The 17,602-nt window shown below is 39.2% G+C and overlaps 1 protein-coding gene across 1 annotated transcript in view; it reads left to right on the top strand.

The window, feature by feature from the left end:
* The window catches only part of LOC107689865 (myocyte-specific enhancer factor 2D homolog), a 66,319-nt gene extending 48,717 nt beyond the window's left edge, over positions 1–17,602 (top strand). The window contains exons 7-14 of the mRNA XM_016488037.1: positions 837–893; positions 4,691–4,869; positions 7,552–7,581; positions 9,453–9,567; positions 9,728–9,917; positions 11,918–11,986; positions 14,063–14,113; positions 15,563–17,602. Of these exons, the coding sequence (XP_016343523.1) occupies positions 837–893; positions 4,691–4,869; positions 7,552–7,581; positions 9,453–9,567; positions 9,728–9,917; positions 11,918–11,986; positions 14,063–14,113; positions 15,563–15,947 (1,076 nt within the window). The 3' untranslated portion in view covers positions 15,948–17,602. The remainder of the gene's footprint in view (positions 1–836; positions 894–4,690; positions 4,870–7,551; positions 7,582–9,452; positions 9,568–9,727; positions 9,918–11,917; positions 11,987–14,062; positions 14,114–15,562) is intronic.

Genomic DNA, 17,602 nt, shown 5'->3' on the forward strand with positions numbered 1-17,602 from the left:
AGCGTTTAAAAGTTTGGGGTCAGTATGATTTTCTTTTATGCTTTTTCACCAAGGTTGCATTTATTTAATCAAAAATACAGTGAAAACAGTAATACTGTAAAATATTATTACAGTTTAAAATAACTGTTGCCTATTTTAATAAAAAAAATTATTTATTCCTGTGCTGGCAAAGCTGAATGTTCAGCAGGTATTACTCCAGTCCTGATCCTTCAGAAATCATTTTAATATCCTGATTTGGTGATCAAGAAACATTTCTTATGAATAAAAGTTAAAAAAAATTTTTTGTGGAAACGTGATATATTTTTTAGGAGTCTTTAATGAATAGGGAATTCAAAAGAACGACATTTACATGACATAGAAATCTTTTTTAACAATGTAAAGGGCTTTACTGTCCTTATGATAGGTGTTCATTTAAAATAATAAAAAAATCTTACTGACCCCAAACTTTTGAACGGTAGCATACAATATATATAATACAATATACTGTACAAAAACAATGTACACAATGCATCTAAAATATGATACATAAAAATGCACAATGCTTCACTGAACGTACACTTCAGTATGACACATTCATAAATCAATATAGTCATGAAATAAGACACCCTCCCTTAAAATTCTGGACCCCTCCCCCAAAAGACACGTTCAGACAGGTGTAAACAGCAGTCTGTCTTGGCTGACCTTTTGTGATGAAATTCAGCTGAGACTAATGTTATTTCCCTATATTTGGAACAAAAACTTCATGTTTAGTTCCAGATTTGTTTGACTTTAGAGATTTAGAGTCTGTAGTCTAGACTAGAAATTTTAGCCTTTTAGCTATTCTGTCCTTTTTCCAGGTGCTCTTTTGGGAGGTGACCTCAACAATTCAAACGGAGCGTGCCCAAGCCCTGTGGGTAAGTCTTTCCTCCTACCAGCCAGAAGGCCCTGATAATACCTCTTCATTTTCACCTGAATAATGCATCAGTCTGAGTCAAACTGCTTAAAATCGAAGGGCACGCTCAAGACCTGCAGAGTGGAGTGAGAGTTTTCAATCTCATCCGATAAGATCTGATCTGACCTGACTGTGATTTTGAGAATGACAGCAGCTCTATGAAGGTTGTCCGGACACAAAAATCTGAAAGCGAGTGATCAGGCTATCGGACATCCAGTGTATGCTCACACACCTGTTTGCTCGTGACAGCTGAAGCTCACACTGTGTTCTTCAAGCATGCCTGTAAACACCCTCATGGGACCATGAGGCACAAGTGACATAAATGCTGTGGGTCAACACCACACACAGAAAAAAACAGAAAAAAGCAAACAATAATGTTTTCTTACATTATTGTTTGCTTTTTTCTGTTTTCCTGTCTGTTTCTGTGCCCTTGCATAATTGTCTTCCCATCCTCTTCCCCTCTCAGCTGTTCTTCATATCTCAGTCATGACATTCTGAATACCCAGCTTAAACCAGCACGCTCCGTCCCTCCCCTCCCCCTCTGTCACTCTCCCTTCTCTCCTCCCAGCCAATCTTGACAGTCCCTGACAGCTGTAGGTTCTCCTGCCTCTGAACTTCAAAGAGCACATGAGTCTCATGGACATTTTAAGTGGGCATTTATAATATGAACATTTAATCAGTGAAGAGGCTGAAGACCCTTGTGAAACACCTCCCATTTCTTGGGATTGTGTGTGTATTCTTTGGCACATTCCATTAATATGCCTTATTTTGGTGTTCTTTGACATTTTGTCATTTTTTAAAAGGTTAGAGTCCAATTTCCGTTTTTTATTTTTATTTTTTTGTTATGTGAAGTATTAAATGTAAACCTAAATTTAACCAAGAATTAAATGATAAATTTTTTTTGTCAGTAATTTTTGTCCAAAAATAGTCTGCCCCTTTATAGTGCTGGGCAACGATTAATCACGATTAATCGCAATCCAAAATAAAAGTTTTTGTGCGTATAAAAATGTGCACATAATGTGTGTACTGTGTATATTTATTATGTATATATAAAGACATACAGTATATATTTAGAAAATATTTACATGTATATATTTATATTCATATAATTTACATTGTATATAAATATATGTAATATATAAACATAACATATTTTTCTTAAAGTATATACTTGCATTTGTGTGTATTTATATATACATAATAAATATACACAGTACACATAAATGTATTATGTACACAAAAACGTTTATTTTGAATGCGATTAATCGTTGCCCAGCACATATATATATATACGATATATATACAATATATATGTTTATACAACAGTTCGTTCTGGTTCTCAAATCTGATTGGTTGAGAACCGTGAGATATTGTACTGGTATCGCTAGTGTACATATATATACATATATACACACACACACATGCACACACACACACAGTATATATATACACAGTGTGTGTGTATGTATGTATGTATGTATATATATATCGCCTGTGGCGAGCGCCCGCTTATATAGCCAGATGCCCCGCTCATTCTGGCAGGCAAAATATATATAAAATTTTAATTTGACTAAATAAATGATTTTGACATTCTGTACTTTTCTTGCTGTGGAATTAATTATTTTTTTCTTAAGAAACTTTTAAGAAGCTCTTAACAAACTGCTTTTCTCTGTCCATTACCACTCCTTGTGTCTCATTCTCTCTCTCTCTCTCTGTCCGTTGCCCCTCCATTCCCAGCTGTTGCTCTGGGAATGTCAGCATTGACGTCATGTAGCATTCCTACCATTCCCATGAGAGAGAGGGACAGAGAGCGAGAGAGACATGGACATAGAGGAAAAGAAAAAAGCAGTCAGTCCTTTTGAAGTCGAGATTAGTAGATGCCAGGGCTTACAACCACCACTCACACTTATTTACTCACACAAACAGCACACTCACATATACACGCTCATATCCACAATATTTACCAGCATACTTTCTGACCCAAGTTCATAGTGTGTTTATACACGTTTCTGTCCCAGCCCCCCTCTAAAAACCAGACTGAACTTAAAGCTGTGTTTCCTGGGGCAGAGAACAGCTGAGCACGTCTCTTCTCTGCTGCCAAGGAATTGCAGCTCCCTTTGCAATCTCTTTCCATTCAGAGCTGCTGACGCGGTTGTTGCTCACACACACACACACATATCTAGCGGAGCAACACACAGTTGTTGTTGTCCTGTAACCAGAGCTCAGATAGGATAAAATATCAAACTGCAAAAGTCTCTCCAGTCTGAAGCTCTTAAATTATTCATAAACTGAACACCTCCACTTTTTTTAATTTAGTGTATTAATTTAGTTTCGTTTTTAAAGCGTCAGCTTATAGCACATTTTCGAAGCAGTAGGTGAGACTGGGCTTGGTTGGCAGAGCTTTCATAACTTTATTCAATATCTTTGGTGTTAAAAATATTAAGATGACCAAGCAAGGTGAAAATGAAAGTGCACAATCTTGAGTAAAAAACAAAAAGTTTTTTTTTTGTATATGAATTGCCTTCTGGCTAACTTTATTTGTAAAAATAGTCGGATGGTTTTATGTAAACATATATAAAACCAACTTTACTTTTTTCATAAATATAATGTATATTATAATTGTTATAATAATAATAAAACACAAACATATAACACCTTTTCATAAATTTAGCCAAAACATTTGCCAAAAGATGATTTCTTACGGGTCTTATATCAAAATATAATTGGTTCCTATTTTGATTAGCTAACATAGATTGTAATATTTTTTAAATGTAAATCATTTTAATTCATTTTTGTTTTGTCACAGGTTTTAGTCGTGATAGGATATCTTGATATGATGTTACACAGTGTTGCTGTATGTTACATTGAGACAGCACCCTTTTATGACCCAAAAATATACCCAGTGCCATCCAACTCTTGTAGCCATCCAACCCCGTCTCTCCTACAGCCGCATGTTAAAATAGCAGTGCTAAAAATATTTGTAGTATAAATATTTTGGATATTTCTGTTCAGCTGAGACATCAGTGCGTTTTGCGTTACCATAGCACTAGCAAGTGACGTTCATGTTGTGCTGAGAGAATAGTGTTATTCAGTTTCAGAATGTGGGAAAACATTGGGAAAGTCCCCAGTCTCTCTCTCTCTCTCTCTCTCTCTCTCTCTCAGCCATTCTGAAACACACATCATAACATACTCTGCCTTCCTCTGGAAACACTGCCCTTGAGTTTGACTACTTATCAGATCAGATCAAACATTACATGTGCTACAACGTCATAAACAAAAAAGAGAAAAAAATATTTCAATAACCAAGCTGGGAAGAAAGTCGAGGAACAGGATGAACTGGTGTCAGTTAGATATCCTGATCCCTTCCTTGTGTGCGTCTGCTTTTGCGTACATTTCCTCCCTGAAAGGAATACACTTCTCCAACCTAAAAACCAGTAACTATTAATCCTCCAATTACAACATAATAGAGTTGTAATCCCAGAAAAACAGAGGATTTGGTTTGCAGCAGTAAGTGTTAGAAAACACATCTGCCGTGGTGAGGGAGACCCTAATAGGATTATTTTCCCTGGTGGGTAATTATTGTGTTTTTCCCATCAATACAAATGACAGAAAACAGAAAATATGATCACGGTCGTGTATCTGAATTTTGAGTTCAAAAAATGCAAAAGAGTTTCTTAGGGTTGTTGACCAAGATTTTTTGGAAAAAATACCAGCTTTCTGTTGACATTTTTCTGTGTTTTCCTGGTTCTCTTTCTATAGCCAATGGTTACGTCAGTGCCAGGGCCTCCCCAGGACTCCTCTCAGTCTCCAACGGCAACAGCATGGGGAAAGTAGTGCCGGCTAAATCTCCCCCACCACCCAGCACTCAGATGGTGAACAGTCGCAAACCGGACCTTCGGGTCATCACCTCCCAGAGCAACAAGGGTCTCATGCAGCTGGTGAGCACTTCCACATTACTCTACAGGAGTCTCAGTGGGCCAAACATTATCAAATCTCAAAACTGTTCCGTGTTACAACTTATGAGGGCTAATGTTAGAGATGGGAGTAGGACTAGGCTTTCAATGTGATCCTACACAGAATTTCTCTCGAGGACCATGAGAGGGAGAAGTAAAGCTGTCAGATACACTGAGCTGATTCGTACACGTTTGTCTGTCTGCTCTCATTGTGTGTGTGTGTGTGTGTGACCCTGTTTACACCTGGTGTTAAGATCCATCCGGATTGATCCGATCTCAAGTGGCCAGTTCTAAATACAGGTGTAAACGTGTCAGAAACATTTTGTCACCACAATATATTACTTCTTTGTAGATTAGACGTTTTAAACTTTGCTGGTATCAAGCAGCTTTAAAAGGAATGGAAAATAAATTATAATACTATATATTTATTGTAAAAAAAAAAAAGATTAAAAAAAAATGTATATCAACAGCAAGAGGTGCATTAAACATCACAATATGTCAGGTTTTGCCAAACTGGGATTTGTGACAGAACTGCAGAGTTCATTAAAGCTAATACTTAAGTCATAAAAATTAAAAACAAAACATTATATTTTAAAATAATAGCAATAGAAAAACACTTTTATGTAAAGAGGAAAGTAAAAGAGGAAAAAAAGGAATTAGGAAAAATATATATATATATATTATATGCACAGTGGTGGCCAAAATTGCTCGAACACTTGGCATATTTAAGAGGTTTGAGTAGTTTTTGTTGAATTTGCCATTACAATACCCATAAAACGAACTATTGCCGGAACTACCTGCGACGGAAGGAATCTGCTGGAACATTGAAAATGATGGACTGGCCCCCTCAAAGTCTGGACCTCAACCCCATTGAGCAAATTTGGGGCGAGTTGGAAAATAAACTGGACAGATCTATTGTACATTCAAAGGAAAGCCTTTAGCTTGAGTTGCAGAAGGCATGGGATAACATTAGTGTTGAAGCTCTCAGGAAATATATTGACACTATGCCAGAGAGATGTGCTGCTGTAATTGCTGCAAAAGGTGGACATACCAAATAGTAAAGGTGCCATAGAATGGAAAACTGTATTTACCTTGGCATAGTTGAATAATAAGAGTTCTGTACATGGAAATGACATACCGTGAGCTAGTGCTAAGCGGTATACCGGTTCATACCGAATACCGGTGTTTATTTTTGTTATGATTTGAATTTTTAAAATACTGCAATACCGGTGTATGTCGCTTAAACAACGTTCGGAACGCGACACTGTTTGAAAGGGGTCCCTTTTCACTGTTGCACTGTGGTGAGGGAACAGCTGTATGTGTTACTAAGCGTGAAAGTTCTGAAACTGAAGCTGTAGAACTAATAGAACGTGATGACACAGAAGAACTCATCCACAATATCCACATTGACCGCCACAAATATCCACCGCCCCCTGCCATCAGCTCCCGCATCTCACACACACACACGAGCGCGACTTTAGCACTAGATGTAGCAACTTTCAGACCCTTTTAGCGGCTTTTTCCCATAGAATATTCACACTGACAAACCTAGCGACTTTTTTGTATATACCTTAGTTTGGAATTATAAATATGAGCGTATTTCATCTGTTAATACACATTAACTTTTTTGTTTGTTGTTTTTTTTTGTGTGTTATTCAGATGCAGGCAGTGCGCTGCATGAGACAAAAAAGTAATATAGCCAAAACAACCGCATAGCCACTCTTTAGCGTAGATGCATGTTGATTTTATCAGACGATGCCATTGTTTCCTCCTCCTTATGTAAATCTCGTGCGTGCAAAAGCCCACTGAAAAAGAGGTGAATCCTAACATAACACCGACTGTGACATTACAGTCGGGATCACTAATGTTTACGCCCCCAACATTTGCATAACGTAGGCCAGCCGGACCTGCACAGCCGAATCATTGATGCAGTGTTGCCAGATATTGCTATTAGAACAAACAAAAACCGATAAATAAATACAAATATTTTTTTTTGCAATTAAGATAAGATAAAGTTATTGCTGACCCTAAACTGCAACGTCCTACTTTATTAACTTTCTAAAGTGTAAAAAAAAATGGGAAAAACAAGTCCAAAAACGCTTATAACAGCTGCAGATATGTTAAAACAAACAAAAACCAATAAATAAATAAAAATAAACCTAAATTATTTCAAATATTTTGCAATTAAGATAAGATAAAGATATTGCTGACCCTAAACTGCAATGTCCTACTTTATTAACTTTCTAAAGTGTCAAAAAAAGTGGAAAAGACAAGTCCAAAAACGTTTATAACAGCTGGATCTGGCAACACAGAGGCTGCGTCCACCCTCACTCAACTCTCTCTCAAGCCTCGTTCACTCCACCAGCGTCTCGCAGCGATCATGTTCATGCCACGGACGCTAAACATTCTTGCAAAATCTCTCAAAATCTGTATCTTCGTCTGATACAGGCTCAAACATATAAGGTTGGATGCCTAATCTCTCCATCGTTCACGCCGGACAGTATTGATCTGTTTGCTGTGTGAGTTACTGAAATGAGCCCGCACTGTGAAACAGCCAATCAGAGCAGAGCTCAACATTATTATTCATGACCCTTCCAAATAAGGTAATAACAGACCATGTGGGTTGGAGTTATAATCTCTGTTTTCTATTTGTTTCTGGCCTCGCAGACAGATGAAGAGCTGGAGTTGGTGAGTGAGGTGAATACAGCTCAATTCTTTTGACTGTTGTGCTGTGAACGGTTTCACAACCTTTGATGAATGTTTAATGGATGTTGTGTATTGAACAATTTTTTTCTTCACCTTTTTTACACACACCATTATTCACTGATCAAGTTTTATTGATTAAACAGTTTGATTGGTTAAGAAATTATTTATATTTATTTATTTGTGTTGAAGAATACAGTGTTTTTTATATATGATCTAATTGGCGGTCAGTGAATTGGAGTTAAATGCGAGCTGTTTATTCAGTTGCAGGCTGACTGCCTGATTATTGTGTATGGCTTTAAATGAATGCACACACTCAAGGCGAAATGCACATATGCATGGGTTGATCTCACATGAATCAGACACACTAGATCAAATGTGGAGCGCAGCGGAGCAGAAGCCCTCACTCCAGAGATCAATTTGTCTGTCTGTCTCTCTCCCACCTTCTTTCACTTCTTGATGTCTTTTCTTCTAATGATTGTTGTCCAATGACTCATTAGGTGTAGTGCATGCACATCTGAGTTTGGGGCGGGAAGGGAGGTTGTTTCAGCCATCTCAGCATCTGGATCTGTGAGTGCGTGCCTGAGCAGGGCAAACCAATGTCCAATGACTGCTGAATCATGGGAGTCTGTTGACTGAAAAAAAGTGCCCTTGTAGAACCAAGAGAAGTCTCAAAGCGCCCGAGGGCTTTAAATGCAAATGTTTGACACTGATTTGCCCTGCAGACACACTCTACCCATTTTGTTATCGTGTGTTTTGTAGTGAAGCGTTTAGGGTTTTTTCTGCATGATTGAGAGCTGGGCTCAATAATGAGGATTTTTTTGTGTGGAGAGAAAGTCAGATTTTAATTGCCCTCCCAACTTTTTCAACAGCCCCACCACATGATGGTTTGGTTTTGATTTTATTTTTAGCAGCATCTTATATTATGTTTTTCTATGTTATTTTATATTTTACTGTTATATCCTTTAGGGAACAAAAAAAAATATATATATAACCGATCTGTATAACCGATTTATACAGATCGCTGTATAAACACCTCAGTTCTAACGGCAGCGCGGAGCACGAGTGAGCGCGATCATCCCTTCCTCTTTACTACTAGTTTTTACGCGAAAGAAACATGAATGAACATCTCACGCCTCATGTAATTGCTCAATCAGTCTTTCAACCGCAGAAAGATGTCAGTAAAACAGTTTGTAAATAAAATGTCACGTAGCATTTCATTTACCTCAGGCAAGTCAACTCATCAGTGTCCACATCTCGTTAGTTCGCTAGAGAAATTAAGTCTTGAGATGAGCATTTCACGAAATTTTAGAATGTATACTCATTATATTTGACTTTACCTGTTAGTGATGTCTTAATTATTTAATGTATGTTTAAATAAATCCATTATGAAACAAGTTATGACAGCCACTATGTACATGAATATATTTCAACAACAAATAGAAATGGTATAATTTAGAAGTTAATTTAAAAACTGCATTATGTGCAATTTACATGTTTACATGCTATTTTTTAAGTTTGGGCTCTGTTGTTAATTGTAGCCTTATAGTAGGCTATTGTAAAAAGGGCTTTCTATGGTTTAGAGCATAAGCTTAGATAAACCACTGTTTCATTAAAAAAAAAGTAATTTTATGTTTATTTTTTTCCCCTGCTGTACTGAAACCATAACGAAACATGATGTCAAAACTGAGGCACTTACCGAGCCATCATGTTTGTGTACCGTTACACCCCTAGTTCATACTCATACATATACAAGTCATTCAGAGATGTTCATGTCCATTCTTTCCTTGCCTGGAAAGTGAGCTCATATACTTCTCACTCATCTCATGTTATCGCTCTCTTTTTCTTTCCCTCTGGCTTTCCAGAACGCTCAGCGGTTAGGCGCCTCTCAAGTGACCCAGCCTCTTACCACACCAGTGGTTTCCGTGGCAACGCCGAGCCTCCTGAATCCATTCTCCATGCCAACCGCCTACAACACAGGTGAGAGTGACATCATAGCGAGAAGCCAAGACATCCGTCACTCTGCAGGCCTGCACACATTATCACAACTATAGGAATCAGAGGCTTTAAATAGAAAACGGTGTTTTTGTAAACTCTGTGAATGAATATGCATTAAATGTTCATCTTTGTTTTCATGCAGAGTACCAGCTAACAAGTGCAGATCTCACAGCCCTCCAGGCCTTCACGCCGTCGGGTGCACTGTTGCCAAGCAACATGACCACTTGGCAACAGCAGCAGCAGCCATCTGTATCCCAACTACCACAGCAGCAGCAACAACAGCAGCAGCAACAACCACAGCAGCTAACTCTGGCCTCCCTCAGTAATCTTGTGTATGTCATATGCCTTTTACAGACTCTCTGTCTCTTGCTCGCACCTACTCACACATGCACCTGGTTCTTCACTAACCACATGTCCATAGTGTGAGCCCACATGCACCACATCTACTTCCTGTCTACAGTGTAGAGATGAGTGTTTCTCTGATATATGCCTCTCTAGTCTGAGTCTACCTTTAGCTACATCTAGCTAGATACTGTAAAGGTTAGCGGGCAACCCTTTACGATTAGGTTATATATTTTAATATATTTAATGCAAAAGATGACATGAAATAATAATTAAAATACAGTTTAGAAGTTTGGGGTCAGTAAGATTTATATATATTATTCGGCAAGGATGCATTAAATTGAACACAATAAAGGCATGTATAATTTTACAAAAGATAAGATTGTTTACAGCATTTAATAATTAATTTAATGGATAATGAAATGAAGTTTCAACACTCCAAGAGGTATAAATTAATTTAAAGAGATAGTTAACCTAAAATTCTGTCATTAATTACTCACCCTCATGTCGTTCCAAACCCGTAAGACCTTCGTTCATCTTGGGAACACAAATTAAGATATTTTGAATCCAAGAGCTTTCTGATGAAATCCAAGAGCTTTCTGACCCTCCATAGGCAGTAATGCAACTGACACGTTCATCATTAAAATAAGTCCATGTTACATGTAGTGGTGTCAACCTTAATTTTATGAAGCTACGAGAATAATATTTGTGCTCTAAGAAAACAAAAATAACGACTTTATTCAACAATTTCTTCACTCTTTGGAATGACATGAGGGTGAGTAAATAATGACAGAATTTTCATTTTTGGGTGAACTATCCCTTTAAATGATCAACCTAGATAATTAATGCTGTAAAAAAAATTGTTCATTGTCAGTTCATGATAACTAGCACCTAAGTGTTACCGTTTAACGTTAAGCTAACATTTATTTTTTAGAAGGTGCATTAGCACTAACTAGTGTCTTTCCTAGACAAAATTTGTGGATGCTATTCTCTAAATAAGACGCTCATACGTTGTTACATTATTAATCTGCAATTTTCCCACCACACATAACTGTAACACTTTAATCTAGTTGCATTTTGTGTCTCTCTGCTTCATCAGCTATGGAGGGAACATCCCAACTACTCTGTGACTCAAAACTGGGCATCTAGACGCCCTGAATATGATGTTTCATGTTCAGGACGTGAATTAAATGTACAGGGCAGAATAGCTGAAAGCCTGCATTACCTATTTTCTCTTTATGCATCACATAATAGCCTGGGGCTCAGGTCAAGGGCGACTGTATGCTACATTATTAGCACGACACATACATCTACTTTGGTGTGATTTCGCTTGTGTGTTTTTTTTTTTCAGTTGTATTCAGCGGGTCATGATCTCATATTAGCGATCACATGAACAAGAAGTAATGACAGCGGAGGCTAACGATCATCGGTAGATCGCACAACCTAAAGCCTGCATATTCTCCCTCAGAGATTGACCTAAATAACTCTTTCGGCTGTATGCTACATTATTAGCACGACACATACATCTACTTTGGTGTGATTTCGCTTGTGTGTTTTTTTTTTCAGTTGTATTCAGCGGGTCATGATCTCATATTAGCGATCACATGAACAAGAAGTAATGACAGCGGAGGCTAACGATCATCGGTAGATCGCACAACCTAAAGCCTGCATATTCTCCCTCAGAGATTGACCTAAATAACTCTTTCGGTCTCCCACACAGAGAAAAACCCTCTTTTTCTTCCTGGTTCTCTCCTCCCCATTGCTCCCTATGGGGGGCAAACATGGAGGTGTTCTAGTCTGGTTTTAATGCCTGCTAACAGCAGGGTTAGTGCTGTGCTACGCTCTCATTAGCGTGACTGTTCGCTTAGAGGGAGAGGGCACTTTTGTTAATGCTGAGTACAGATTTGCTGATTTCTGGAGCAGGTCTAACCTGCCGTGTGTGTGTGTGTGTGTGTGTGTGTTTTGTGTGCTCTCTCTCATTTGTTTACAGCATGTGGGGCTCAGACAAACAGAACGGAGAGATGGCTCACTGCATCTCTGGTCTGGCTGCTAATCTCAGGTGAATGGGGCCCTATGGGCGCTCTGTGTCAGCCAGTCAAACCGTTGGCTCTCTGTGTCAGCCAGTCATATTCTGTAGGTGCAGTGTGTCAGCCTTTTACACGCCGCTGTCTTGTCTGTCACCTGCCATGGCCTTGTTGTCATGGTTACCGTCTCGGACCGTGCTGAAGAATGTTCGCGCTTTCATCGTCTCACTGATGACATCATCGTTAAATCCAAATTTAGCATTTTATGTGTCTTTTTATATTTTTCCTCGTTCATTGTTTACTGTCCAGTGTCCTGTGCTCTTTACACAAGCATTCAATGCTTTTCTGATAAATGTAGCTCTTAATGTCCTGATAACGGAGCAGGTAGAGATTAGTATTGCAAAGTAGGACAGACATCTCCATCATGTCCTTCCAAGTGGGTCAGGACTCTCTGGGGTTCATTCGTCCATCCTTTTGTAACCTGCCGCATGGCCACACGTTCATCACGCCAGCATATCCTGCTCTGAATCACCTCAAGCACCACACATTATATAAACCAGGCTGTTCAGCACAGCAGCAGGTCGAGGCTTAAAAAGTTTATCTGCAGCTACTGTATGATCATAATTTGATCGACAGCAATGCACAATTATGAACATTATACGTCCACTGTTTAGTGTTTTATTTTTGTGGCAATATAGTTTAAGGGATAGTTCACCCCAAAATGAAAATCATGTCATTAATTACTCACCCTCATGTCGTTCCAAACCCCAAAGACCTTCGTTCATCTTCGAAACACAAATTAGGATATTTTTTGTTCTGAAGATCAACGAAGTTCTTACAGGTTTGGAACAACATGGGTGAGTAACTATTGACAGAATTTTCATTTTTGGGTGAAATATCCCTTTAAATGTATCACACATAAATTTCATAAGTTACAAATAAATGGTGGGTAATACATTAAATTAAATGTATTAATCTGTCCTTTGATAGTTTCAAACAGAATTAGAATGAAATTATCCAGTAAAATGGTAAAACGTTGTTTCCAGGGAGGATGCAGGTGGTATTTGTTTACCAAAGTTCATGCTGTGGATTAATTCCCAAATGAACATGAAAACATCAGTAGCTTATTGTTAATTAATTTACATGCTGATTCAGGTTATAATACAAGCGATGAAAGTTTCACTGCACAATTAATTCTTATGGGAGTTTCTCTAAAGCTTGTCTAAGTCAGCAACTGTAACCAAGGTCAATGTAGCTTTTCTGTCACTAGCTGTTTCTTTATTATATATTGCATAATGTTATCAGTCATATCGTATAATGAAAATATTTTGTTTTGTTCTGCCTTTTCCCTCTGTAAGTCAAATTGTATTTTTCTGTGAATTAAACTATGTAGTTCTGTCACTGACCTCAAGGGGGCATAAGAGTAGTTTTAATATCATCCCATATTATGTGGCCTTTCTATTCTCAGTTCAAAGAAGAAAGTATTCTTCCAAATATGCAGTAGGTATTAGGTTTAGCAGGACTGTGACAGTATTTTCGTGTCTTCAGTATAACCCTGAGCAGATTTCATTGATCAGTAATGCAGTAACCTTACACCACTTTATCAGAACGTCCCACTCTCCTGGCAGCAGCTGCTGCGCTCTCGGCAAATATACAGTGAATTCCAAATGAATTTATCTCTCGTTATGCCTGAGGAACCTGTCATTACATCCCACTGTAGCCCTGACTCCCTGTTCTTTCTAATATAAATGCTAATGGAGCCATGAGAGCTCCCCGCCGCTCCGCCACCCTGTCTTCTGTTCTCATGTCATCAAATCATTTTCCCTTGCGCCGTGCTTCTCTGAGCGCCATGACCACGGCGGCCAGGCCTTTTTCTGACCGGACTGGGGTGAAGCCTCACTCTTTCCACTATGCATGAGGGTGGGATATGTATTTCTGTTTTTGGAAGTAAGCATTCAGTTGGGTTTCTTTCTCCTGCTGAGCAGTCCATGTTAACTGTGCATAGACATCTGTCTGTCCTCAACTGTTGTAGATGAGTAAATGTGTGTTTGTCACATGACATTGATTATTGTAGATGCTAGATTGGGTTTCGCCTGTCTCTCTCTCTGCAGTGTGACCTCTCAAGGCAGCTTACTCTTGGGCAGGGAGGAAGGGATCAGCTGGTACTGTATCTGGCTTTTCCTCTCTCCGTCTGTCTCTGTTTGTTGTCTGTCTTGTGGCCGTTTTCTATGCGCTAATGGCGCTAACTCTCCCGCTCTCTCTTTGGTTTCTCTCTCTATCAGTTTCTGGCTGTTTGGCTGTAGGAAGCTGGGCTTTGTCTTTGTCAGTGATTTGCTGAGTTGGCCTTTCTTTCTGTTTTGCATCAGAACATACTGAAACAGCACCTGCACCATCATCAATCAACCTGTACAGACCCACAAGACCAAACTCTCTCCATGTTTCACTACCCACTCACCCTCTCGCTGTCCTATCTCTCTTTCTCTTAGTTCACTTGCGTCCTTTTGTTTTTTTGTCCTTTCCTTTCTTTTTTTCTTTTTCATTTTCTTTACTCTTCCATATGCCTCTCTTTCTTTTCCTCTCCATTTCTTCACTATTTCTTTCCCTTTACTTTATTTTTATTTCCTTTCATTTCCCCTTACTTTTCATTTTTAAAAATTTCTTTCCATTTTTCTATTGTTTCCCTTTTTCTTCTTCTTTTATTTTCTTTAATTTATTTTCCATTTTCCATTTTCTTTGTTCTTTTACTCTTTTCCTCCTACATTTTATTTCCTTTTCCTTTGCCCTTTCCTTTTTGGATTTCTTTTCCTTTTTCATTTTCTTTCCTCTTCCGCTTTTTATCCTTTTTTTTCTTATTTTCCCTTATCCATATTCCTTTCTGTCCTTTATTTTCCTTTATTTTTCCTTTCCTTTATTTTTCCTTTTCCATTTCTGCCATTTCCTTTTTTCTTTCCTTGCCTATTTTTTCTTTTCCGCTTACTTTTATTTTTGTTTTCAGTTCCTTTCCTTTTTCTGTCATTTCCTTTTTTCCTTCAATTTCCTTTCCACTGCTATCTTTCCTTTTCCTATTTAATTTCCTCTTCTCTTCTCTTCTCTTCTCTTCTCTTCTCTTCTCTTCTCTTCTCTTCTCTTCTCTTCTCTTCTCTTCTCTTCTCTCTCCTCTCCTCCTTTTACCTTCCATTTCTTTCCAGAAAATCACTGGAATAGTTAAGTCTAATCCCATCATAAATAATACACTAAATACAGTGCATTAGGCTGCTGTCTAATTACACGGGCACATAAACAAACACACTCACTGCAGTTAAGGGTATGTGGCATGTTGTGTTCTGTGAAAGGAGGCTGATCGAGTTGTGACTGCATGGCTAACAGGAGTTAAATGACAGAGATAATTTGTCTGGCTTCTGTTCATTTTATAGCTGCTTTGTTGTACTATTATTTTTTGTATACTAAAATGTGGCTGTTCAGAGGTAGTGCAAAAGATGGTAAAGCTGTGGGTAGCGTTGCTGTTTGTCCACACGTATGTTTGTCAAATTGTTATTGTAATGCATCAGGTGTCATCTTATTAATAGCGATATCCATGATGCTAATTATTCTTCTTTCTCCTTCTACCGCAGGCCCGTGGGAACGCTCCCTCATGGAGCTACTCTGACGGTTAACACTAACCCCAATATCAGCATCAAATCCGAGCCAGTGTCTCCTAACCGGGATCGCAGCACCCCTAGTTCCACCACCGGGGCAGCGGGTGGCATATCAGGCCTAACTGTGTATCCAGCGACGCTGCGTTTGGAGCCCACCGGCCGCTCTCCAGTCGACAGCATCAGCAGTAACGGCAGCTCTTACGAAGGAAGCGACCGAGATGACGGAGGGCAGCTGCGCCCTCCCGATTTCAACTCTGCCAGCCTGGGTCTCCTCCGAGCTTCTGGAGAGCAGCCGGCCCAAGCAGAGCAGCAGGAGTCAGCCAACGTGAAACGCATGAGACTGGACACCTGGGTCACATAAACGCTGAAGGAGAGAGCTGCTCTCTCACCCACACATACACACACACTGACACAAACACACCCTTAGTGGCACCTGCTTTCAGCAGCCAGTCTCAGTCCGCACTTAGACACATGCATGCGCCTGTCTCTCTGTCTCTCTTTCACTCTTGTCTCACTCTCAGACACACTCATATTTACTGGTGTGTGTGTGTGTGTATATATTTATATAAAATATGCATATATGATCACACACGCAGTCACGCACTAGATCCTCACACACACAGTTGCCAATCCAGGTGTAAACGTGTTCACGTATACGAGACTGAAGAGATGTTCCGGGCTTTTACAGGCCTTACCATCGACCCGATCAGAGTTCAGCGGCACTGCTCTGTCCAAACAACTTATGTTGCATAGACAAAGCCTGTCAATCTTCTTTTTTTGTATTGATTTCTCTTTTTTGTTTTGTTTTTTGTATGAATGGTTGCATTTGCCATTTATCTTCTCGATTGACTCTTTCTCTCTTGCTTTTCCTCTTTGTTTTTATGTATTTTTTTCTATCTGCTTGAGCAGCTGCCTTTAGGATCGCCCCCGTTCCTTTAAAGTAGGATCTCTATCTTTGTTTTTCTAACTGTGCAGAAACTGCGCATAGTGTGCGTGCGTGTGTGTGTCAGCTGTGAGACGGAGGTGCTCATTCATTCGATCGCTAAACACAATTCAGCCAAAAAACTCCACTCTCTCGTGTTCGTTTTCCATCTTTCGTGGTATCATAATCTCGCACCAGTCCCCTCGCTTGCACACTCGTATGTGTCTATCGGCGGAGCTCTAAGCACAAACGTCCTGGATTTTCTGCGTACGCGTGGACCGTAAATGTGGTGTCGTTGATGGAAATGTAGATCTATCTATCTGTACTAATGAGATCCAGGTGTGCAGGAAACGTGCGTGTGACTGTGAGCAGCGGTCTGCCACATTATGCTCTATTTATTGTTTTCGTCTGGCTGTGTAATTCAGAAATTAATTAGTTAACTTTATGGGACGAGTATGCTTAATTATTGTTTGTAAGATTCCAGGAATAAGTAAAAATCTGAGTTGTTGTTTAACTCAGGATGGCGAGTTTTTCATGTATATACAAAATTTCTCAGTGTTTCAGAACAGGTGTATAGAGAAAGAGTTGGTGGCAAACACACATCTCAGCTATAGCTCATTTTAGCTAAGAAAGATGGAGGTCGTGTAGCGCTGTGTGTGTGTGTGAGAAGCGTTGAGATTGTACATAGCGATGTATGTTCACATATATTCTGCTGGGTCTTTCTGAAACAGCGCTGTAATCTCAGTGGAACCGTCTCTGTCAACCTCTGCCTGTAAATAAACTGTACCGTGTTGTAAGTTAGCAAGTTGGAGAGGCAGATGAAGGAGGATTTGACTGTTTTTAAGCGTGACTCTTTTCTGTCGTTTTTATCCTGATGACGCGCACTTTAAAATCTTTCCCCCTCGTCCGCTCGCACACCTTCAGACACACACGTGAGGAATTGATGCTTCCTCGCATTATCATTTACATGATCAGTCCACTTTGATTATCCGTCTTTTTACACCCCAACAGGAACAGCGATTTCCCCGACAGCTTCGAAGGGAATACAGCCTCCTTTCACCTATAAGACATTTAAAGCATTCAGGGAAGGGTGT

The sequence above is a fragment of the Sinocyclocheilus anshuiensis genome, unplaced genomic scaffold (genome assembly GCF_001515605.1).
Source record: "Sinocyclocheilus anshuiensis isolate Anshui unplaced genomic scaffold, SAMN03320099.WGS_v1.1 scaffold1239, whole genome shotgun sequence".
Taxonomy (NCBI): Eukaryota; Metazoa; Chordata; class Actinopteri; order Cypriniformes; family Cyprinidae; genus Sinocyclocheilus; species Sinocyclocheilus anshuiensis.